General features: G+C 32.6%; 1 protein-coding gene across 1 annotated transcript; it reads right to left on the reverse strand.

Moving 5' to 3' along the window:
* Positions 1–17,734: 17,734 nt before the first annotated feature.
* LOC104883968 (proteasome subunit alpha type-6) lies at positions 17,735–25,639 on the reverse strand. Its single transcript, XM_010668549.4, has 9 exons — positions 25,406–25,639; positions 25,181–25,275; positions 25,006–25,087; positions 24,034–24,130; positions 22,010–22,068; positions 21,813–21,895; positions 20,391–20,486; positions 18,790–18,849; positions 17,735–17,990 (listed from the first exon to the last, which is right to left on the reverse strand). Exons 1-9 carry the CDS (start codon positions 25,479–25,481, stop codon positions 17,898–17,900), a joined length of 741 nt encoding a protein of 246 aa, XP_010666851.1. The 5' UTR covers positions 25,482–25,639; the 3' UTR covers positions 17,735–17,897.
* Between the last annotated feature and the right edge of the window lie 1,668 nt (positions 25,640–27,307).

Below are 27,307 nucleotides of genomic sequence, written 5' to 3' on the forward strand. Positions count from 1 at the left end.
TATAGGAATAAGATCTTGTGAAAACCACTTCTAAGCTGAAAACTGAAAACATCCAATCTTGACCGTCCATCTGTAATCGGATGAATGATAATAAATCCTGATAATGAATGGTGAGGATTCATTCTCTCTCCTACTCCCTCCCACACGAAATTCTCTCTCTTCCTCTTCTCGTACACGCAATTCTCCCTCTTCCTCCTCTCTCACTGGTTTTTCTCTCTCATCCTACTTTCGCTGGAGCTCGATTCTCTCATGGTCTATTATTGCTTCTCTCTCAACGGCATTTCATCAATTGCTCGCAGCTAATTCTATCCCTTCCAATAATTTGTTCGTTGCTTCTATGATCTGAAATTTTGGTATGATTTCGTTTGTTTTTTTCATGGTTTTGTTCATGAAGTTCAATTATTACTCATTCTTTGACTTGCGAATCGCTAGATTCACATCAATTTTAACTTAATTTTGTTCTAGTTATTTGAAAATTATATGTGTTTCGAATTTTTAGGCTTAATTTCTTGAATTAGGTCACATTTGGATTTTTTAGGCTTAATAATTTGTTCCCTGCTTCTATGATCTGAAATTTTGGTATGATTTTGTTTGTTTTTTTCATGGTTTTGTTCACGAAGTTCAATTATTACTCATTCTTTGACTTGCGAATCGCTAGATTCACATCAATTTTAGCTTAATTTTGTTCTAGTTATTTGAAAATTATATGTGTTTTGAATTTTTAGGCTTAATTTCTTGAATTAGGTCACATTTGGATTTTTTTAGGCTTAATTATTACTCATTTATGAATCTGTTGAGTTTGTTAGAGTTTAGTTTATTTGTAATTAAGTGTTGATTTTTGTGATTTTGTACATACCCCAAAATTGACAAAAGTTACCCTAAAAGTATTAAAAGTTACCCTAAGGGTTAAAAGTTACCCTAAATGGGTTAAAAGTTACCCTTATTTTCAGTTTTAGATTATTCTACATGCCGAAATCTGCATGTTTACAACAATTTTTGGAGTTGTTAGCAGACAGCCATTGCTATTGCAGTACTTGTTTAGATCTCTTAAGTCAATAAAGAATGACTATCTTTTGTGACAACTTTATTTAACGCTGGTTTCTCTACTTGACTTGCGGCCCTGTGCTGTTTATCCATAAAAGCTTAAGTTTATTGCAAATCTGTAACTCATAGAACTTCTGAACTCTTCGCTTTATCTTATGTCCTCTGATTTGGTGGTGTCAACACGACATGAGCACCCGTTAATTGTCATTGAGGGTTCTCTATTATCCTTTCTAATTTATGTCAGAACTTGACTCTTTGATTCTATCTGAATACATTAAGTGCTTCAGCTTATCATGCACATTTCAAGCTTAGACATTCATTCTGCTTGACCATTCTCCTCCAGTTGTTCATTGAATGATTTTTTTAGTTTGGCTTGTTTACAATAACATATGATTCTTGATCTTTGGATAATCTATGTGATACTGGGTGTCAGCATATGTATATTGTTATGTTGCTGATTCAAGCAGGCTATTTTCCTTTTTTGGCTTTTGACTTTCTTCCCAGTGCACTTTAGTTCCCTTCTTTTCTGGTGTTTGTCTCTTAAATGAAGGTTTACCTTTAATCCTTTACTCTTTAATCTATGAATAAATCGACCATATGCTAATAAACTAAAGCAATTGGAGCTTCGGATGATGAAACTGTTGGACTTGGAAGGCCTCCTTAGGCCAGTCAGTAATAGCATGGAGGAAGAAAAGGAAGCTGTAAAAATTATCAGCAGAAAATAAACACGGTAACCGCCAAATTCACTTTGTCTAAGGCCTGATACGTTGTTAATATTTGTTTGGATTTGGACAGAGGCATAGATTGCAAAGCATTGCAATTGAACAAGAGTAATAAGTCTTTTTAGCTGGAGTTGCACTTGGTTTTGCTGGTTTCCATATCATCTTCAAATGTTTCTAGCCTTGAGTGTGCACACCAGAGCATGGAACCCCACCATAAAAGGAAGTGGGAGTCCTTTTTGAAGCTTTGGGGGTTACTGGTTACTGTGGTTCAGCTAAAAATGAAAAAGAAAGTTAATTTGGGGGGTCTCTCATTATATCAAATCAGAAACTTTGGGTTAAGCTAGCTTCTGTTTGAAATAATCAACCTTTAGCTCATCATGTTCAAATGACTGATTGGTTGATGCATCGCGTCTTTGTGTGAGTATTGTTTCACGGAGGACCCCAAAAATGATGCAAAGACTGTCGGAAAGAAATAAACAGATGAGAGCCTGATAGAGATTTTGCAACAAATCTGATTTGAATCAGGATTTGCAACACCAATCTGATGATTTTGCAGGTGATAGGGAGGATTTAAGTCAATATTAGAGTAGGCATTATTTGAGTTTTTTGTACATTTGCTTCTAATCTAAGTTTTCAACTTTTAGTTTAGTCCTTTTCATAATTCTCTTAGATCTTTATGTCAATAATATGTTCATTCTTTGTTAATTAAGATGATGCTGAGTTGCCAAATTTGCAACAATATTGACAAATTGATATCTTATTGGTTCATTTTTATAACGGTGGATTTCCAAGTCTGATATCAATCTAAATTCTTCTGTGACCTTTAAAAGATTCATGCTTTAACTACAATTTTTGTTCAATTTTTATGATACTGTTACTTTCAGCCCATCAGAATTCAGAGGCTTGGAAATTTGCATAAGCTGATTATTAGGTGGGTCCTCCTAAGAATATTATATGAACTATGAACTGCTCTGCAGAGGTGTTTCGCATTTTTCTGGAGTAACATAAATTTTCTGATGAAAGGAAGGGAATGTCTTTTATTTAATCCTTATTATTTTGATGGGGAAGTGGAAAGTTGTCCTTGAAATATCTATAGTTACCTTAAATGTGGAAGAAGTTACTCTTATAGCATATAAAGTTACCCTAAAAGTGCAAAAGTTATCCTTGAAATATATATAAAAACATAAAATTACCTTAAAATTGCTAAAAGTTATCCTAAAAATGGTAAAAGTTACCCTAAAAGTGGTAATAGTTACTCTTATAATAAATAAAGTTATCCTTGAAATATATAGAACTATCCTTATTATAATAAAGTTACCCCAAAATTGACAAAAGTTACCCTAAAAGTATTAAAAGTTACCCTGAAGGAGTTAAAAGTTACCCTAAATGGGTTAAAAGTTACCCTGTTTTCAGTTTTCAGCCAAAGAGTGGTTTTCAGCGGATCCTTCCCCTATATATATATATATATATATATATATATGTATATATATACATATATATATACATATATATATATATATATATATATATAATATATATATGTATATATATACATATATATATAATACATATAATATATGTATATATATACATATATAATATGTATGTATATATATGTATATATATAATATAATATATATTATATATATATATATTATGTATATATATATGTATGTATATATATGTATATATATATAAATATATATATATATATATATATATATATATATATGTATATATATATGTATGTATATATGTATGTATATATATGTATATATATATGTATATATGTATTTATATATATATATGTATATATGTATGTATATATATATGTATATATATATATATATATATAAGGGAAGAGGGGAGCAACGGTGTCCTCTTTTAAAATACCTATTTTGCCCCCTTCCCTTTCTAAATTACAAAAGGAGTGTCAAAATCAAAATTGGCACTCAAAGAAAACTTTCGAAAATTAATTTACAAAACTCACTTACAAATCACTTAAAAGAAGAAATTTTACAAATTACTCATACAATTGAGAAAATCACATTATAAAAATCATGCAAATTAAATCACTGAAATAATCAGGAATCTTTATAAAATTTAATTAAAATTAACATACAAACTAAAACTACTAACCTAGAACGTCAATACATACAACAACATTTACAAAAATTTACTTACAAATCACTATTCTCAAGAATCATTCACAAGTAATGGTGGGCCATGATAAAAAAAATAGAGGTGTATTTGTAGTGAATTCAATTAGAAGTTAGACAAGAAAAAAAATTATTTACCTTTTTTATAGTGTTTCCTATATATAATAAAACTTTTACATATATTTGGACCTATTTTTTTCTATTATATACTACCGATTAGTTATCAAGGTAAAAAGGTTTATGTAAAATATCATTCAAGAATTAAAGTACAACATATTTCTATTATATAAAGGAAGGGAGGAGCTATGGTGTCCCCGAATGAAGAGACTATTTTCAATAAAATTTCTATTTTGTTCATAGAATTTAACTTTCAAAAGTAAAAATAAAAAGAATGGTGAGAGATTGCGTATGTCTAATGTTCAAATTTCGACTCTTATGCCGAAGAAAATCGAGTTTCTGTTTTGAAAAACAATTCAAGCACGCATCGCGTGCAAAAAATTCTAGTAGTATATAAAGGAATGGGGAGCAATGGTGTCCTTTTTTGAAACACCTATTTTGCCCCCCTTCCCTTTCTAAATTACAAAAGGAATGTGAAAATCAAAATCGACACTCAAAGAAAACTACCGAAAATAAATTTACAACACTCACTCACAAATCACTTAAAAAAATAAACTTTACAAATCCCCCATACAATTGAGAAAATCACGTTATAAAAGTCACGCAAATCACTCAAATAATCAGAAAACTTTAGTAAAACTTAAAATTAACATACAAACTAAAACTAGCTAATAACCTAGAACGTCAATACATACAAAAACATTTACAAAAATTTACTTACAAATCACTATTCTCAAGAACCATTCACAATTGATAGTGGGTCATGATAAAAAAAAAAGGTGTATTTGTAGTGAAATCATAATTTAGAAGTTAGACAAGGAAAAAAATTATTTACTTTTTTATAGTGTTTCTTATATAATGAAACTTTTACATATATTTGGACCTAGTATTTTCTATTATATAATAGCGATTAATTATCAAGGTAAAAAGGTTTATGTAAAATATCATTCAAGAATTAAAGTACAACATATCTCTATTATATAAGGGACGAGGGGAGCTATGGTATCCCCGAATGAAAAGACTATGTTACCCCTTCCCATTCTAAATTACAAATTCACTTACAAATCAAAGGGGGCTTCAAACAAAAATATCAAAAATATAATTATAACAATCACTCACAAGTCAATTAAAATCATAAAATTGCATAATTTACGCTATGCAAATCACTAAAATGAGGAAACTTTACAAAAACTTAAAAATTCACTTACAAACTACAACCTATGAAAAAATTGACTTGAAATCAAAGTGTCTACTTTCTTTACAATTTATGAAGTATTGTACTTAATTCAAAAATCAACTAAAAATTATAATATTAAAAATCATAAATAAATTCAATAAAATTTCTATTTTGTTCATAGAATTTAACTTTAAAAAAAAAAAAAAAAAAAAAAAAAAAAACGAAAAGAATGGTGAGAGACTTAAGTGATAGAAACTAAACCAATCAAATTTTGCAACTAAAAATAATTATACTTCGTATGTCTAATGTTCAAATTTTGACTCTTATGCCGAAGAAAATCGAATTTTTGTTTTAGTTCACCCTACTAGCATATTTTTATATCTAAATGGATCAATATATATTGTAAATTTTTTTCTATCCAAGTGTAAGAATATAAAGCACATAAAAGATTAGGGCATTGAAGATCCATGTGGTTATTCCTCTAGAAAGATTCCAGCAGTAGTTGCTCCCGCTTATTTGACTTTTAATAGAAAAAATAAGTTCAAGAAACTTCCTACATATCAGTCCGTTTTTTTTACAACACGCCACACGCAACAAAACAGTATGGCCACGCTTCATTTTCTTTTCTCACTCCTCCCTCTAACTCCTGCATCTTCCTTCGCTCCATTATCTTCCATTTTCACCCTATATTTTCCTTTGTCTTCCATTCTCACATATAAACTCACTTCTGCATTTCTCTCTCTTCCTTCATCTTCTATACTCCCTTCTCTCTCTCACCATTGCCAAGTTTAATTGAAGAAATCGACGCAAAATTAATGAATCGAATTCTGCGAGAGAATGGTTAAGAATGTGCGAGAGAATAAGCAAAAAGTTGTTCCGCCATAGCTAGGGTTTCGAAGGTTTGTTTGTTGGTTCTCTCTTCGACTTCAAAAATTACAGAGAAGGAAGAAGGAGAGAGAGAGAGTGGTGGGGGAAGAGGATAGATTATATGAAGAATATATTGTAAATAGTAATAAAGTGGTTTGTTATTTTCTGTTATCTTGTTGTAACTACCACAACTATAAATAGTTGTCTTCCTTTTCTGTAATAGTCAACAAGAATATTTCTACCACAATAAAACTTTCTCTCTCTTGTTCTTTCCTTAACTCTCTCTCATTATCTCAGATTGAGATTTTCTTGATTCACATGGTATCAGAGCGAGTTTTCGTTTCTGTGAAAATACATTAGTTGAATTTTTGAAATTCTTATTCGAATTTCATTGTCGTCTAAACTTCTTAATTCTTTCCGCATTATTTTAAGAATTGAAGTTTTTTCATCAATGGCGATAGAAGGCGAATCGTCAACTGGAGAAAGTTCTGTCAATCATAACAATGTAAGTTCTGCTTATAATGATCCGTTCTTCATTTCTAGTTCAGATCAAACTATTGGTAAGCTTGTTCCTGTAAATCTTTCTGGAAATAATTTTCTGAGTTGGAAACAATGTTCGACGTGCTTTGGTAGCTAAGAACAAATTAGGTTTTGTTGATGGAAAGATTACAAAACCTGATGAATTGAACAAAGATTTTAATAGATGGATCGATGTGATTATTTAGTCACATGTTGGTTGATGAATTCAATGGATAATGACATAGCTGAGAATTTCACGTATGTAGATAATTCTGCACAATTGTGGTTAGAATTAGGAGAGAGATATGGTCAATCCAATGGTCCTCAAATTTATCAACTCAGAAAGGAGTTAGATAATCTGAGACAAGAGAACTTGTCAATTGTTCTGTATTTTGGTAAACTCAAGAGATTTTGGGATGAATTACAACATTTGAGGAGTTTTCCTACATGTTCTTGTGGAATAATGTCTAAATGTACTTGCAATTTCCTAAAGAAACTTTCGGATTTTGAGGCAGAAGATAAGGTGATGCAGTTTCTTTTAGGCTTGAATAGTGGCTATGATAGCGCTATTAGTAATATTTTAGCCATGGATCCTTTACCATCTCTGAATAGAGCTTATTACATCACTCAACAAATTGAAAAACAAAGAGAAGTGAGTAATATCAATCATTTATCTCATGAGATAAATGCATTAGCTGTTCATAAACCTCAGCAACATTTCAAGAAAGATTGGAGGAAGGAGAAAATGGAGCGTAAGTGTGACTATTGCAAAGGAAAGGTCACACTAAGGACCAATGCTTCAAGATCATCGGGTATCCTGATTGGTACAAGAAGGGATCAAATGTTAGTAAAAGTGGTAAAATGGCTGCTCATGTCATGGCTGAAGGTTATGAATATGATGATAATCCTCTGGATTTTTCTGCATCTGGTCCATCTCATATTAGCTCAATTCCTGGCACACAATCTGGTAGTATAGATCCTAATACTATGCAGACCATTATTCAAGAAGTGATGAAGAATTTGAAAGGAAAACAAGCTATGGAAGAATCACCTGCCAGTACTTCTTTTGCTCATTCTGCTCGAGTAAGAAGAGAGATTACTGGAGAATCTTCCAGTAATCATGACACACATGCCTATTATGCAGGTAATTTCTCTTCATCTAATGGTAATACAAGTATATGGATTGTAGATTCCGGAGCCACAGATCATATGACATATGATTCTAATTTATTTTCTTCTAAGAAAAAGCTTGTTAAGGCTTTAGAGATTGGTTTGCCTGATGGTAGTTGCAAATATGTGCATGAGATTGGTGATATTGTGCTTGCTTGTGGTATTATACTTAAGAATGTCTTGTTTGTTCCTTCTTTTAAGCAAAACTTATTGTCATTAGGACAATTGCTTGATAATAATTCATTACTTGTGAAATTTTCACCTACAGAATGTATGTTTTTCCAATCATCTTCTTCTTCTATCCTGGCCATAGGCAAAAAGATCAAAGGGCTGTACATGCTTAACACTTCAGTTGTTACTACCAACCCATTTGATCTAGTTCATAAATCTTCAGATAACTATAATCATTCTAATCATTCCATTCATAATGTTTCATCTCACACAAATTCTGTCAAACTTGAAATCTTACATGCCAGATTAGGTCATGTTTCTGTTTCTACCATGAAACACATTCCTATCTGTCAGTGTTCTCACTTGGATGATTTTTTTTGTGAAATTTGTGTTTTTGCAAAACATCACAAGTCTCCTTTTCCTAGAAGCCTAAACAGAGCCAAAACATGCTTTGATCTTGTTCATATGGACCTTTGGGGTCCATATAAAACTAAAACACTCTTAGGTGCTTCATATTTCCTTACCATACTTGATGATCACAGTAGGTGTACTTGGACATATTTGATTCAAAATAAAATGCAAGTGTTCAAAGTCATTGAATCTTTCTTTGCTATGGTCAACACACAATTCCACACTCAAATAAAATGTATCAGATCTGATAATGGTACTGAAATCATTCAAGATCAATGTACTTCTTTCTTCCTTTCTAAAGGAGTTTTACACCAGAAGAGTTTAGCTGGTGTCCCACAGCAAAATGGCCGTGTAGAACGCAAGCATAAACATCTCTTAGAAGTAGCTAGAGCCTTGAAATTCCATGCTCATATGCCTACCAAATTTTGGGGTGACTGTATCTTAACAGCTACCTTTCTTATAAATCATCTTCCTTCCTCAGTCTTAAACTGGACAGCCCCATTTGAAATTTTATATAAACAGTCACCTGATTACTCTATGTTGAAGGTGTTGGATGTTTGTGCTATGCACATACAAGAACCAAAGACAAATTTATGCCTAGAGCTGCTAGGTGTGTCTTTCTTGGCTACTCTTTTGGCCAAAAAGGCTATAAGGTCTATGATTTGACAACACATAAATGTTTTGTCACAAGAGATGTTTTATTCAAGGAAGATATATTTCCTTTTAAACCTACATCTACAGCTATTCCTTCACCTCATACTTCTACAACTCCTTCTCTCATCTCCTTACATGATTCTGACCATGTTTCTTTTCATACTTCTGACCCTATTACTCCTCCTACATCTTCTTTGCTTAGACCTCAGTCTACTGCTACACATTTATCTCCCTTATTACACTCTTCTCCCATTTTTGCTTCAAATTCTTCAGAGTCTTCTTTACCTCACCATAATTCTGTTATTCAACCTGATTCTATTCACACTTCTTCTACACAACATGATTCTATTCATAACTCTCCTGATATTAATCCTGATCCTTCCTCTACTATTCATATTACTTCTGTTCCTTCATCTTCTATTTCAGTCCCTCCTCCTAGACACTCTACAAGAATTGTCAAACCACCTACAAAATTAAATGATTTTATTTGTCCTACTCTCCCTAATTCTGCTTCTTCCTTCTCTTTCTTTGCTAATATACATTCTGCTAAGGTGGAACCTTCCACTTATTATCAAGCAAGTGTTTTTCCTGAATGGCAAGTGGCTATGCAAAAGGAATTGGATGCTCTTGAGGCTAATAACACTTGGGAGCTGCAAAAATTACCTCATGGGAAGAAGGCTATTGGGTCTAAATGGGTGTTTAAGATTAAATATAATCCAGATGGCACAGTTGAAAGGTAAAGGCTCGTTTAGTGGCCACTGGTTATCAGCAAGTAGAAGGGAAGGATTTCACTCATACATTCTCTCCTGTTGCAAAAATAGCAACTGTCCGGATCATTATCTCTTTAGCTACAGCTAAGCACTGGCCTTTATGTCAATTAGACATAAACAATGCATTCCTCCATGGCTACTTAGATGAAGAAGTCTTCATGAAACCTCCTCTGAGTTATAAAAAGGCTGGTGTTGATGATGTTTGCAGGCTCAAGAGATCTTTATATGGTTTGAAGCAAGCCTCCAGACAGTGGAATAAAGAATTAAGTAAATTCCTACTTGGTCTTGGTTTTGTTCAGTCAAAACAAGATTATTCTTTATTCACTAGAACTCTTGATGGGGAATTCATTATCATCTTAGTTTATGTAGATGATATGGTATTGACTGGAACAAATCAATCTCAAATTGATCAGATAAAAAGGGCTTTAGATCAAGCTTTTACCATTAAAGATTTGGGAGAAATGAAATACTTCTTAGGGATAGAAGTTATCAGAGATGCTTCAGGTACTGTATTGAGCCAAAGAAAATACATTTCAGACATAATAAAAGATCTCAAGTTGGACTCTTCCAAACCTGTTTCTTCTCCTTTACCTAAGGGTTTAGGTCTATCCACTGATTTGGGTGAATGTTTGGATGATCCTGAGATATATAGAAGACTTATAGGGAGATTGTTATACTTGAATATAACAAGGCCAGATATTTCCTATGCCACTCAGCATCTTAGTCAGTTCTTGAGCTGTCCTAGAAAGCCACATCTTCAGGCAGCCATGTATGTTGTCAGATATCTCAAACACACTATCAACATGGGCTTGTTTTACTCATCTTCCTGTGATCTATCTCTCACTGCTTATAGTGATGCTGATTGGAGCTCATGCTTGTTTAGCAGTCGATCTCTCAGTGCTTATTGTATTTTTTTGGGAAATCATCTAGTTTCATGGAAAACTAAGAAACAAAGAACTGTTAGCAAATCTTCTGCTGAAGCAGAATATAGAAGTATGTCTTCCACAGCTTCTGAGATTGTTTGGGTTGAAGGCCTTTTACAAGATTTGTATGTTCCTGTTAAACTTCCTATATTTATGTATTGTGATAATCAAGCTGCTCAACATATTGCACAGAACCCAGTGTTCCATGAGAGAACAAAGCACTTAAAAAGGGATTGCCATTATGTTCGAGAACAAGTAGAAGCTGGATTTCTACAAACAGTCCATGTTAACAGTTCATCTCAACTTTTTGATCTTCTCACAAAACCACTGCCAGGTCCTCAACATCATATTTTGGCTTCCAAGCTTGGCCTTGTTAATTGCTCAACAAGTCCAGCTTGAAGGGGGAATATGAAGAATATATTGTAAATAGTAATAAAGTGGTTTGTTATTTTCTGTTATCTTGTTGTAACTACCACAACTATAAATAGTTGTCTTCCTTTTCTGTAATAGTCAACAAGAATATTTCTACCACAATAAAACTTTCTCTCTCTTGTTCTTTCCTTAACTCTCTCTCATTATCTCAGATTGAGATTTTCTTGATTCACAGATTATAATGCTAAAAATTTGAATGAATTCTTGAAATTTTCGCGAATTTTAGGAAAATTGAGAAACAAAATCATAAAAAGTCATTGTTTTTTATCTTCATAAACATTCAGTGCATTTTACAATTGATGATCCGCACATTGAAAATGAAATACTTCCCAAATACTAACTTCTCATGGATGTGAATCATGTCTGCTAGACATCTTATGCGAAATTTGATTAATTTTATGATCAAATTAACAAAAAAATTGAGAAGCTCACAGTGAAAGAATTTCTTGGTGATAGGCTAATGGCGAGAATCGAACCAGTCCATGAAGAAGAAGGACAGTTGCTGAGTTTTGAGGTGGAGGAGAGAGAAGGAAATTGGCAGGAAAATGGAGTTATCGCTGTGAAATGAAGTGTAGCTTCCATGGAAGTGGATTAACTTCTTCTTTTTTTTTTTTTGTTGATGATTTTCTCTCTCCTCTGAAAAAGGTTAGTTTTAGATAGTAATGGAGTGAAGGAGAGAGAAGATCTTATGCAACTGAAGAAGATGAAGAAAATAGGATTACCTAATGCTTTGTAAAAATCTGATGAGACTCACAAGTAACCTCTTATAATTATAAATAAGTAACCTCTAATTCAGTAAAAGTAATCTCTTACAATGATATTTATAAGTAGAAGTAACCTCTTATAATTATAAAAAGTAACCCCTATTCACTGTAGAAGTAATCCTTTATAATTACAAAAGTAACCCCTCATAATTACAAAAAGTAACTTATATATACTGTAGAAGTAACCCCTTATAATTAAAAAGTAACCCCTAATTACAATAAAAGTAACCCCTTATAATTACAAAAATAACACCTAATTTTAGTAGAAGTAATTCCTTAACATTACAAAAAAGTGACCCCTAGTTATAGTAAAAGTAACCCCTAGTTATAGTAAAAGTAACCCCCTTACAGTTACAAAAAGTAACTTATGCTTTCAGTAAAAGTAACCCCTATTTATAATAAAAGTAACCCCTATTTACAAAAAAAGTAACCCCCTTATAGGTACAAAAAGTAATCTATACTTTCAGTAAAATTAACCCCTTAACATTATAAAAAGTAATCCTTAGTTTCAGTAAAATAACCCCTTAGTATTCGATAAAGTAATCTCTAATTCACTAAAAGTAACTCTTTAACATTGAAAAGCAACGCGTTTTACTTTTCATGAATAAATAAGATTACTTTATATATATAATGGAGATATTTTTTATGAACTAATTAATGGGTTACTTGTACATTTCTTATGATTACTTTCTATAAACATTTCAAGCTATTATATAATAATTAGAGTTACTTTTGCAAACATATGAGGTTACTCGAACAAATAAATAAGGTTACCCGATAAACATGTAATTAGGGTTACTTTTATTAACTAATGAGGTTACTTTTATAATATAATGGATCATTTGAAAATATATATGAGGGTTACTTGTAGAATAAATGGGTTACTCGTATGATAAAATAAGGGTACAAATAATAATAGTTACTTACTATGAAGTAATGTGTTCCTCGTATCATAAAATAAGGTTACAAATAATAAGGGTTACACGTACATTCAGATAGGGTTATCCGAAAACGGATTCACGCTTAGACTTTTTTTAAAGGGGACACGAGCATCATTATAAGGCCTAGCTTGGACTTATTATTAGCTGGTCACGTCCTTATTTATCAATGTGTCAATGGTAAAATTCTAGAGGAAATAAGAGGAGAGAGAAAATAGGAAAAAAAAGGGGAAATAAGAGGAGAGAGAAAATAGGAAAAATGAGAGACATTAAAGAGAAAAAAAAAAGAGTTTAAAAAAATGAGAGAAGGGGGGCGTGCGTGAGAGAAGGGGAATTAATGGTAAAATTCTAGAGGAAATAAGAGGAGAGAGAAAATAGGAAAAAAAAATAGGGAAAATGAGAGGAGAGAGAAAATAAGGCAAAAAAAAGGAAAAATGAAGGAAACATTATAAAGAAAAAAAAAGTTAAAAAAAAAATGAGAAGGGGGGTGTGCGTGAGAGAAGGGGAAGGGTAATGAGAGGAAAGGGAGTGGCCACACCATTAGTTGAAGGTGTGGCCCACCTCATATAAAAGTTTGTGTATAACTTTACTAAGTGTAGATATAACTCTAATCAATACTTAGTATAATTTCAAACAAATATTGTCAAAACTCTAAGAAACATTATTGAAAGAGACGGTCTACTTTTAATATATAAGTAGACTTAGTCACTAAATGGATATCCCTAGTTATCGAAAGAAATTATCCTAATTACTATATATTCGGCTAATTTTTTTTTTAAATATTAGGCTTACCATTGCCTAATCTTAATTTAAAAGTAGGCGGTCTCTTAAAAGACAAATTTTAACTCTAATTAATACTTCTTTTGATTAATACTTCTTTTAACTCTAAAAGCTATTGATACAACTATTCTGAGTAGATCGTATAACTCCAAAATAGAAATAGAATAACTCGGAAGAAGCAATGTTGTAGCTCTAACTAATAATACATACAACAATAAAAGCATATTGGTATAGTTATACTACCTATAACTCTAATTAATATTACCGATAACTCTGAAAATATATCGGCAAAAGAAAGAAAAACTAATAGTGAAGTGATAAAGATTAATGGAGTATGAATTTAATATGTAGGCATCACATCGAGCACAAAACTAAGTAAAGTAATAATAGAGTTATACTAGCTTTCTTGATATGACTAAAGTTTTATCTTCCGATTCCCAGTTGAAGTTAAAGAAACACTAACAATTTTTTGCTGCAATTGGAATACTGTGAAATTCAATCCCAACCGAGACCCAGGCAGTAGCATAATCATCGTCAATGAAAGGAATGTCATTGTTCAAAAGATGAGTATATACTTCTATTGCAAGCGTAGTCTCCCTATGCCAATTTCACCATCTCATCAATGGCGATGGTGTTAATCTCATTATTTCCTAACATAACATAACATGAACAAGCAGATAAATTTCACATATATTATCGTCTGATTATCGACATAAACTCGCAAGAAACATGAACATGCACAGAAATTTCGAAAACATATTATCAAAAAGAAGAAAAGAATTTGAAAACGAATTATGAACAACCATACAGATTTCCGAAAATCAACTAACCTTTCTGTGTTGGTAATTGATTCCATGAAATTCTTGGATAGAAGGAGACGAGAGGAGAGAGACGACGTAGTTGGGAAAAACAAGAGAGGAGAGAGAAAATTAGGTCTTTGCATGGAAGGGAGGAAAAAGGTAGTTTGTGTCAATATTAGTTTGTAATCTTGACCGTTGGACGTTGGTATATCTTGGCAGCTTCTAGTTAGGGCTAATTTTAGTGGGTTGGTGAGACTAAGGCTGATTTAATTATTGATGAAATAGAGTGGGGATAATTAATTTTGAAAAGGAAAGGAAAGGAAGTGGGGGGAAAGAAAACCTTATAAATCTCCCCTTATCTTTCCTCCCAAAATTGGAGGAATTTGAGAGGAAAGAGATAATTAATTAAAAATTGATTTATCTTTTCCCAAATTTTACTTCCCTCCGATCCATTACGTTATCTTTTCCCTCTCACATATAATTCTCCCTCCAAAAAATTACATAGTATATAATAACCCTTTTATCTTCTCTCACCTCAGTTCATCCATAGCCCCCATAATAATATACAAAGATATGTCTTCTATTATCAGTTTTTTTAGAGAATTATATCATCTCAGTTTTTTGTAATTAAATTGGTGTATATAATTCGTTGTTCTTGCCTGCAATTTCTTGATTTACTACTTTCAAGATTTCATTTATACCAAGAAACTCCTATCAAAATATTACTATTTTTCTCCTTGTTTTGAACATGACCCAGAAAAAAAATCTCAAAAGCTGCTTATTTGTAACTTTTGTCTTCGAGCCACTTGTTAAAATCACAGTCTAAGAAACCCCACTATATTAGAATGTTAGAGGGTTTATCAACCTTGAATGATTTGTGGTTGATAGTACGTAATATAGTTAAATGTCTTTCTCTTCTTTTTCTTTCTTTCCTTCTTCTCCCTCCACAGATTCCTCTGTTTTTGTTTTTTTTTCTTCTTTCCATTTTAAATCTTCACTAATATATTTTTCAAACCAAAATTATTATGAAAAACCCTCCTTTCTTAAGTTTCAAAATTGAAGTTTTAAAACAAAATATTTTTTCGAAGTTAAACAAAAAAGAGTTTTACTGACTTTTTTAGAATATAAGTATGGTTTCTTAACAAACATAATAGACTAATTTAATATCCTTAGCGTGACTAACTACTGAAAAAGCCAAAAAAATGTAAAAAAAATGTACCTAAGGCTACTAAAATAAAGGTCCAAACAAAAATCACTACTTCTTGATGGTATGAAAAGCTTGATAAGATGACGCCGGCAATTGTAAACATCAACATACTTCCATTAATTGTAGCATAATCACCGTCAATACAAGGAATGTCATTATTCAAAAGATGAGTATATAATTTCACCACCTCATCAATGGCGATGGTGCTAATCTCATTATTTCCAAACATAACATAACAAGAACAAGTTGAAAAATTTCACATATGATATCATCTGATTAACGACATAAACTCGGAAAAAACATGAACAAGCACAGAAATTTTGAAAACATATTATCAAGAAGAAGAAAAAAAATTTGAAAACGAATTATGAACAAGCATACGAAATTCCGAAAATCAACTAACCTTTCTTTGTTGCGGTAATTGATTCCATGAAATTCTTGGATCTTGCAGACAAGAGGAGAGAGACGACGTAGTTGAGAAGAAGAGAGGAGAGAGAAATTTAGGTCTTTGCATGAAAGATAGTTTGTGTCAATATTAGTTTGAAATCTTCCCCGTTGCTCTCTATTATATAAGCTAACGGTACCTTTTAAAGACTTTAAAACCCTTCAATTAATAAAAATACTTATCTATTAAGATTTTGAGATTTTAATTTAAAATATGTATATCAAAAGAAGTTTAAAATAGTTAAAATAAATTTTCATAAAAATATGTGTAGTGAAAGATAATATTTTATGGTTGAAAAAAAAATTAACATAACTAAAGCAGTTTTCAAATCAATTACAAAATCAAAGACATAAAATTTTAATTTAACATAAATTTTGAAATGCAATAAGAATACCAACATCCATTAAACAAGTAATAAAAATACCAAGAAAATAACTTTTTCATCAAGTAAATTTTATATTCTGTATTTACACTACATGATATTTAATTAGAACTAATGATGATTGTAGATTACATTTTTCAAAATTTTATTTAAATGAAATTTAATAATAATCGCCAAAATAATCCATGCACGCATCGCGTACAAAAAAGACTAGTAGAATTTAATCTAATGGCAGTGATTCATTCTCGTTTCTCACATAATTCCTTTTTCACATAATCCTGATTCCATGAGGAGGGATATCTCATCAATTGCTATTAGGGACGTTCATCGGTCCAAGATCGGATTAGATCAGTTCAGTTTTGTACCTGTTGGACCGTAATTTATATTTAAAAAAAATATATTTGATTTGAGCATATCTATAAATAAGATATATTTAAATTTAATAATTTTATTAATAATATTCTTAAAGGTAATAAATAGTAGTTTTTAACTTTCTAATTTTAAACTTTTTTTGAAATGTAAACTTTTTTTTTTACTAAAAAATCAGCAATTCCAGTCCATCGGTCCAGACCGGACCGAATCGAAAACCTGAAATCGAGATTTTATCTGGATAAGGACGGAATTTTTGGTCAGGTCCGATCCGGTTCAAATTCCGGTCCAACCCTAATCTTTGCACAAACCTAGCTGCTATTGCCTTGATATTCTCACTTGCGTAATCATAAATTTATGAAAATTAACTAAAAATTACCCTTGAGCAAAAAGCTATTTTGAAAACTATCTTTAAAATAAGCATCCTTATAGTTTTTGATAGAAAACATCTTCTTTAAGTGGTAGCTAGTTGATCAAAAATGAATATAAGGAATAGAAGTTCAAATTATATTTTTAAGCTCATGGAACAGTTATTTTAAAACTTGTGGTTCGTAAATAGATGAAGTCCTATATTACAAATGAGTATGAAGAATTATCACTAGAAGTTCAGTCAAATTTACAATGATTCATCTGAAACATTGAAAATTAACTATCAAAAAAAGCTCCTCCATTTTTTTGTTCTACGACAATTTTGCATTTTCAAATTTTTGGTGCACTTTGCATTTTTATTTGTAAACGCAATTATAATTTTCCTTTGTTCTTTGAGGGAGAGTAAACGCAACTATTTTTTTTGTTTTAGAGGGAAAATAAACGCAGCTATTATGTTTTAAGGCAATCGGGGAATAGCAACTCTTTGATGCAGCAATTTAGGCAAACAACTAAATTATCTCATCATCAACTTGCAGAGACACTCTTGGCAAAATCCCCTCAGTTCCATATTTCAACCATTATCTCAATGTTACAGTAGAAAAAGCGCAAAGAAATCTACCAAGGGCACCGCTGTGATCAACAATTACGAGGTTGAGAGACCACACTAGGCAAACTACGCCAGGCCGCCTATTTCAAACATGTTTAAATTAATCGCGCTCACTTATGGCTGTCAAATGCTCATCTATCTCCTCAGTTGTAAGCCCTCTGAAAGCTGGATTTCCCACCTGAACAACTCCCACCTGAAAACCATAGGCAGTTTGTGCTGTTATGATAAAATCTCGTTAAATTAGCAAATTTGCAAATTACAATAATAATTTTGCAACAGCATTTCTGTGCAAAAACTTTCTGCAACAAAAAATAAGCTTTTCACATTTTTATTAATTTTTTATTTTGGATCGCTACAGACGGACATGAACAGAGTCCAATATTGTTTCATGCAAAGCATGCTGCACTGGAAGCAAGAATATAAACAAGCATATGAGAAGTTCATAAAAGTCTCTTTTGGGTTTGTGATCCGTAATCATGAGTGATGAGGTCTTGGCTGGTGCCAATTCAATTAATCCCTCTAACTCTATTATCGAAGCCCCGGCTTGGGGACTCCAAGAAAGCATCCAGGCACTCCTATCTCCTAATCTAGATAATATTGTGGTTGAAGGGGACAATCTTTTTGTGATTAATGTGCTTTCGAACAGTTGGAAACCTCCTTGGATCATTAACTCTCTAATCTTGGATGCAGGTCAAGATGCAGGTCAAGATGCAGGTCAAAATGCGGGTTGGGTTCAAAGTATCAGCTTATTGGCAATATTTCAGGGAAGCAAACCAAGCAGCAGATTTGATTGGCCCACAAGGGTCATTTGGTGCCAAATTTTACCTATTGCTATTTATCGCCCCCCTCCCCCCCTCTCTCTTTCCCCCCTTTTGTCATTTTCATCCACATATATGTTTCAGGGTGGCCTCCTGATGAGGTATTTCCCTAGTTTTTCTCTCCTTATCAAAAATAGATAAAAATAAAATAAAAGTGGAAACAACTTCGTGTACCTCAATCTCAGTGGCCTTGAAATCCTCTTGCAGAACAGACTGAAGAGCAGAGATTGCAGTCTGCAATCAAGAGAGACAAAAATATCAGGCACTCGAAGAAAGCAGGATGTTTCTACATAATTGCTGCCTTATTATATATTCAGATAATAAAGAAATAGAATTGATGAGAAAAGCTGATCACAGATGTGAAACAGCAAACACAGTAAAAAGTCACTCAGATAGTCAGATGTAGATATGGAACCTCACATATATTACACTAGTATTTTTTTATTTTCTTTTTCTCAATTAGTTATTCATTAGTGCTACAAAAAAATTGATTGGAACAAATATTTATAATGATTTTTAATTTTTTCAATACATTTTTCTTAAATCAATGTTTCGTTGCTTTTTTTAGTTATTTGTTCATCATTATTCAAATCTCTATTATATAAGTGAAGGAAATAGAAAGCTTGTGCTCAAATAAAGTGGAAGTATTTGTGTATCAAATTCAATCGTTGAATATTAATGAATTGGAAGAGTTTGATTTATATAATAGTGATTACCGAATAATAATCAACATTTAGGTTTTAAAATAATATCATTATAATTTGAATATGAAATCCAAGTTTTATTTTTCGTACGGATTGTTTCAATCAAGCTATATTGCCAATTTAATTTTTGATCATAATTTTTCACACACATTTAAGAAGAGGAAATCATTCTCCTTAATTTAATATTTAATTGAAATTTGAAATTCAATTCCATTATTAACTTATTCAATATATATGGCAAGTAGGAAGAAGAAAAAACTATTTAATGTTATATGCCAATTTAAATCATTAAGGGTATATTAGAATTTTTGTGAGAGGACACCATCTTCCTCCCCCCTTCACTTATATAATAGAGTTCAACCCTTCAGAGACACACATGCCCCTTTTATTACTAAAGACAATCGATAAACGAGACACTAAACCTTTGTAACGGCTTCAGTAATAGAAAATGCAATAAAAGAAACTGTGAAACAACACCCTCTAACAAACACAGAGGGAAACACAATTGCATAACAGTGTATAATAAGGTATCAACATGTCCAAGAAACCCTAACATCACAGTCTTTCAATTACCTAACAACCACTACTGTGCATAGATAAATTCAAACATCTATAGAGATATTACCTACCAAGTTAGAAAGCAATCCTCTTTATATTATTCAAGTGACAAATTTTCTAATCAAACTTGTGAATTAATGAAAAAATTAAGTACCAACAGCCAAGGGTCAAAAAACATAATTCAGTGTATCAGTATTATAAGCCAGTGTAGTATATAGCTTTTATCCAGAGAAAGAAATAACATAGATGCAGAAACAAATTAGTTAAGGCCGAGGCAAGCATTAATCAGAAGTAATTTCAAATATAAGAGACTCTTCTACACTAATAAATCTACAAAAATAGTTACAAGTGGATCCTCCAACAGATGAATTCACCAACCTAAGGAGCGCTGTTAATTTCACACTTCAAATCCCTCCGACCCCCCTTTTTCCCTCCACACCAAAATACAAGAAAGGAAAGGAAGCATATAACTTCAGCAATAACGGATAAGAAAGAAAAGCAGGCAGACTGTACCTGCACCGTTTCATCATAGGAGAAAGCAGGATCGTTTTTCATTTTCTTCTCCAGAAAGTTGATGGCTTCTTGATCTTTTGCTCCAGCGCTGGTAGCCTATAGCAAGTATGCAAAGAATTAAAATAGTTTGCAGTAGTAGGGTAGAAAAAAATTTACTTATTCAATTTGGACCCGGAATTTTAAGTGTTCAGACACAATTCATAAGATTGAATGACAATTTTTAGCTTACTTACAGTGTGAGATTGGAAGTAGCGAATCTCACCAGGCCAATGAAGCCACATATTTTCCCTTCCCAGTATTACAAGGCTAGAAGGAAAAAGGTAGAGTGGTGGAGAAATGGTGATTCACAGAAATATACACAAAATGCAGGTAGCTCAATTATCCCTATGTTCATTTGAATATAAAATCTCGCTGCAAATGTAAATTTCCATTGTTTTGCTAAGTCAGTAAAAATATGGAGTGCAACTTCAGTAATGAGAAGTAGAACAAGGATGTGGTAACATTGGATGATACAGAAATGCCCATAAGTGAGTTCAACCAATACCTTGGGTCTAATAACCAGAATATTGTGAGGTCAAAAGGAACAATATTTAGTACAGTGGCGTTGTTTATGGGTCGCAAATCGCAATGTTAGGCATTTGAAAAGGATCATATTAGGAAGATGGAGATGTCATATATGCGTATATTGAGATGGATGTGTGGAACACCTTAAGAAATGTGTGACATCGACCAAATGATATACCAGTTAGGTTAGTGGAGAGTGGAGATTATGGAAATTTTAGAAGAAACTTAGGGAGGCCAAAAATAACTAGGACGGAAGCCATTAACATTTTTAGTGATATGAAAAAAGAAATTGTATGAGTATATAGTACTACCTCTGTTCTTAAATAATAGTTACGCTTACACTTTTCACGCATGCCGATACAAACTAAAGCTAATATTCCAAAAGAACAAATTGAGACAAATCAAACAAGACTTCACATGACTATGGTTTTCCTTGACCATAAATCACAAATGATAATTCAATTGAAATTAGTGAATAGTGTCAAAAGTCAAAGTGTAACCATTATTTAGAAACGGAGGTAGTACTTGACAAGAGGAAGTGAAGGGAAAGTATGTGGAGGAATGGTGGAAATTAAATCTTGGCTCATGATATTTACCACGTCCTATTGGGATTGAGTCTTCAGCATACTATTTTCTGTTCGCTGGGCCTTTAGGCGAAAAAAATTATCTACTCTTTGGAACATAAAAAGTCTAGTCTTTTTCAAACCATATTTATAAGGTTTTTCTAACATTCACATAGCTCTAATTTAAACAAAGCAATTGATCACACGGTCAAACCTGAACTTTATCACTACTTATCATGACTCATGAGTGAACACCAATGAGGAGCATATTGAAAAATTAATCCAAAAAGAATACCTTGTGACCATAAAAGTGGCCAGCTGGATCACATTTAAATAGCAGTGGCCCCCTCTCTTCATCAATTCCAAGTACCATAGCCACTAAAAGAAAGAAAAAAGGCATTAATAAAGGCCAGATGTATAGTATTAAGGAAGTGTTGAACAACCAAGAAAATAATTCTTGAAGGAGAGCAAAAGCAAAGACTTGGCACACACCTACTCCAAGAGGTCTCATATAGGCATGCTGGGTATAAACTTGAGACTTATCCGCTATCCTTTACACACAAAAAAATTGAGTTGACAATATCAGACTTCCATGCCAAATGACATTAACATCAGCAATGCCTCATACACTTAAACACTTTTGGATTAGTTCTATGGATAATAAACAACAGAAGCTAAAGATAAATTCAAAATAGAGTTGCAGAGGCAAGACCAAATCAGGGAGGATAATACGTCAAACCAACTTCCAACCTACTTGAGATAGAGTAGTCTAAACTCGACCAACAAAACTTAATGAGCCGAGACAAAAGGAGCTGGAGATGCCTTACCATAAGTTCACAACTGTCTTACTTATATAAAGACAATTCTAGATTTAACGACGAAAATCAGCCTATGCACATTCAACATAAAAGAGTAATCTCTTAGTAGTAAAATATTACTCTTAAAAGACTTCCAACCTACTTCAGCATAAGTTTAGTCTCCATTAAGATGTAAAAAAAGAAAAAGATTCATTGTCAACAATAAAATCCCAAAACATAAAATGTACACAAGTTATCAAAAAGCATGCCCTCAGTGCTATTTGAAATTATTTTCAAACTAGCCTAATGTTTACATGTTCCACTAAAGCCCGTTCCTTTCCAGAGCAGCAGCAGTTCTGACAAGGTGCCAATGTCATTAACAACAGCAACAGCAGCAACAACAACAACAATAACAATAATAATAATAATAATGATAACAAGATGGTGGTAGTGGGGGTGGTTTTGGTAATGGTGACATGCCATGAATGAGTGCTGCAGCTCCATGGAAAAGAAGGCTTATATGAAATCAATGTCACATCATACGGATCTTCATCATTGGGCCATTTCATGTTTTTATAAGAAAGCACAGAAAATGGAAGCATACTAGAGTTCGAAAGACGAGTATTTCAAATGTCATCGATAGCTCAAAAGGCTCAAAGTTGACAAGGATGTATTAAGCTCACAACATCCTTCCTGCTTAAGTAAAAAAGAAGAAAAGGAATACTGAGTTACTGACCCCTCTTACAAACAAAGACTATCTGTTGTTTAACTCTCAAAACTAATCAAAAAAGAAGACAACCCATTTTTTCTTCTCTCCTCAGACATTCTGAGATCGTGTACATCACGAATTATTGCAACATGATGCTCCAACAAATTTCTTAGCAGACTCAGAAGGAAATCATTGTGCACAATAACCAGCTAATAAAGTTACATATGTCCATGATAATATTAGTCAGAAAACTGACTGAAGATCAAATCTTTCAAAGAAAGGGGCAATTAACCGATAAGTAAAAGAATAAACCACACTGTACCAGCATTTGACATTGCAACATTAACAAATTATATGGGATTATAACACAAGACAACCTCTGGTGTCTACAATACTTAAACATACCAAGGCAGCAGAACCTCGGATTGACTTGAATTTAGAACAAGGAAGCAGAACAAGTGCATCATTTAACTATGATTTCCATAATTTTCAAGCAAAATTCAAAACCCCTGCATATTCCCATGCATCATGACGTGACACAAGCAGAGGCACAACACCAAGGACTAGATTTATGCTGCACTTCAAGTGACAAGGTACTGTATTACAACCCTAGACTGGTTATGTAGTTCACCCATGATCCAACTAAACTAAAAACCTACGACTCACCATTTGGGGCATCTTTCATTCTCGACATTATGAGTGTATTCACAATTTTAGATTTGCAGACTGAAATCCCGTCCTGTTTTAATGCCTATAGGCTAACAAGCCAATTTGTAAGAAATTTAACAGCCAACATAATACTAATATTATCTCTACATTTCCACAGAAGTAGTTCCTTGACAAAGAATATAATATTTTCGCTTAATGCAAAACATTGACTCATCCACATACAATACCACACACTACTAATTCCTCATATCAGGTGCACTTCGCCAAAGAGCATATTCTCACATAGTAGTCACTAGATAGATTCATTATCTGTTTTTATTTAAGATATACTGAAAACATACCATCGAGCCAAGACGTCCACTGGCATTTCATATCCATACTTATGGCGAAATTCGGCTGCTTCATTCCTTGCTTGCTGAACCAAATTCCTAGCATCAGCTGATCATAGAAGCGATATCATTCATGACAGAAATTTCCAAACAATCCATAAAAAATCAAATCATTAAGCCATAGCAATCATTTACAGCTAGCATCAACTTCCACATATTCCCGGTATGAACCTAACACAATTCGCTCTTCGGAGACAACACTAATTAAGCAATGACCTTGTCTTACCTTTCACACAAATAAATAACCAAATGCTTTCCATGAGCCACCCAAGGGCCAAACGCATCTAGGTGGACAAGAGGTTCAAGAAAAGAGCTACAAACGAGACCAAGGGTCAATTTGGTTTGATGGAAAGCATTCTCCATGAAAAACGGTTTTTTATGAGGTGTATTTGGTTGGAAGGAAATTGTTCCTAAGGAAAAATATTCTCCTCACTTTCCTTAGTTTGGTATAGACAAGACCAACGAAGGAAAAATAAGGGGTTGAACTTCATTTTCCAACGGAGGAAATTACTTTCTCTCACTCTATCAAACAATAGACAATACAAAACAAAGAAGGGTTCAAAGGCAATTACTTTCCTTGCAACCAAACAAAGGAAAATCCATCTAGAATTGAGAAAGTTCCCTCTTCAAAATGGTTTTCATGGAAAACCAATTTCCATTAAAAATGATTTCCGTCCAACCAAACACACCCCATATCAAGACTAAAGTACGAGTTTGAATCAATGTTACTACAGACTTCAAAATGTTACTTAAATACTTCCCCAATGTCATCGTAATTCCTAGTGAACTCTCATGATCACATTGAAATTCCCATAAATTCCTTAAGTTCTCCCTTCAATCTCTCTGAAAAACCAAACTTATGTGGACTACGATTTCGGGTAATTCTATTAAAAAAAAATGAACTTACTAAAAAAAATCACCAACCTGTCATTCCAGTAGCAAGCAGCCCTAGATACTTGGTGACTTGAAAAAGATGTGAAACACTAGTTTGATCCAAAAGCTTGTCCTGTAAATCCCCAAATCAACTAAAATCAATAAATACAACCCTAAATAAATCACAATCATTAAATAAAACCCTAAAAATTGAATAATCACATACAGGAACTTTCTTCTGAGTGACAACACAAACAGAATCTTTCCCTCGAACTGCAATTGAAGTAATTCCAGACGACTTCACCGCCTTAAACGCATACTCTATTCAAAACAAAAATGCAATCCAAAAATAAAATTGCGAACGAAAAACCCTAAATTTCTCGCAAATCAAAAGAGTATAAAAATGGTAGATCTTGAGGTTGAGGAGAGAGAATTAAAAGAAAGAACGTACCAACTTGGAAAAGACGACCTTCAGGAGAGAAGATCGTAATGTGACGATCGTAACCTGCTCCACTTCCTCTACTCATTGTTGTTTTTTTTTCTTCTGAGTGATGAAGTTTATGAGAGAAATGATAGTTTTTTTTTTTTTATGTTTGATTTTCTGGAAGAGATGGAAGTTTGGGTTTAAAAGTGGAGTGGGAGGTAGTCGCAAATGGTTGTGTTTTTGAAGGGTGAGAATGTGAGATGTCTTTTTATGCAAGGCACCTCCCTTTAGTTCTTTTTGTATAGTTAAAGTTGAAACCAATAATCTCAAGATTAGTCCCATTACATAAGGTGAATAGTCGTTTAAAAACTTGACATTCATCCTATATTTAATAATTTCAAGAGTAGCTTATTATAGAAGGTAAATAACCCATTTAAAAATCTGATACATTCATCATATATATAATAATCTCAAGATTAGTTCGTTACAGAAGGTGGGTAGCCGTTTAAAAACTTGAGACATTCATCATATATTTAATAATCTAAAGATTAGCTTATTATAGAAGGTGAGTAACCATTTAAAAATTTGATACACTCATCATATATATAATAATCTCAAGATCAGTCTGCTACAAAAGGTGGATCGCCGTTTAAAAACTTGAGACATTCATCCTATATTTAATAATTCAATATTAGACTAATGATTTAAACATCAGTAATGTCTATCAAGAATTCTAGTTTTTTGTCTCATATATTGTGCTGAAGTTTTTTATATTGTTACGCTTGATTAGATATTAGTAATATGATTAGTTCTATGTATAGTTGACAATTGTTTCTTTAATCACTTCGATTTTGTTTTGGTTATGGATTAATGTAGGTTGATGTTACCCTTGATCTTCAATTATTCGTGCGTTATATATTGCAGATTGAGGTATGTGTAGTTGATGAACCTTGAAAGGTAATTTTCTTGTGATTTCTCGATAGCTTTTTACAAGGCTATTAACATTTATATGCATGGATTGCGCTTTGTTATATTTTAGTGTGTGAAAAACCTAAATATGATGCATTGAGGTTTGGATTTTTTGTTGCTTGATTTATTAGCTTGATTTTGCTAGTAGTATGCAACCATGACCTATGATTGCAGTGTGTAGTCTAGTGTTATCTTGTTGAATTTAAACACGACTTTTTGAATGTGTTGGTTGCATTTGAGTGATTGCATGAAGTATTTTGTGAATGAATTTGTGCTTGATTACTTCCATAATGATTGATTGCCCTACTTTAGTCTTTAAAGTACGAACTTTCATGTTTTTGTTTTTCAATTTGGCTACAACTTCCTTAGTGAATGAAAGATAATGATCTTCCCATCAAATATCACTTCTCCAATTTTTTTTTACATCGAGAAAACGTACAACAAACTAGAGACTACTAATAAGAGGAAACTTATTATGCATGCACATATGCGCAGGTCATGAGCTAGTGCGACTTGATCTCTATTTACCTTTGTGATTGTGCATCAATGAAACATTAACGCAATCACACGAATATCAGCAAGCGTGTGTAGTATCGTAATTTCATCAAACGCAACATTGGTGTTAAAAAGTTTTGATTTACATGTTCTACGACACTACAAGCACTTCATTAAGTGCCAAACAAGAGCTCTGATGGTTTAGGTATACAAAACCATTTCTCATCGGCATGTAAAAAATTGTGTGGTGTCATGAATTTATGTTATGCCCTCATGATGGGTGGAGTAATTTTACCAACACACCATTATCACATTCTAATCTTCATTTGAACATAAGTTAAATATAATCTAATAACATTTATCGGCCTATGCACTATTAATTTACGCATTTTCCGGGATAATTGCCGATAATCTTGGTGTTCTTTTCCTCAAAACTCATAAAGTTTTTAGAGTTTAGTTGGACTC

Source organism: Beta vulgaris, chromosome 8 (genome assembly GCF_026745355.1).
Source record: "Beta vulgaris subsp. vulgaris cultivar EL10 chromosome 8, EL10.2, whole genome shotgun sequence".
NCBI lineage: Eukaryota > Viridiplantae > Streptophyta > Magnoliopsida > Caryophyllales > Amaranthaceae > Beta > Beta vulgaris.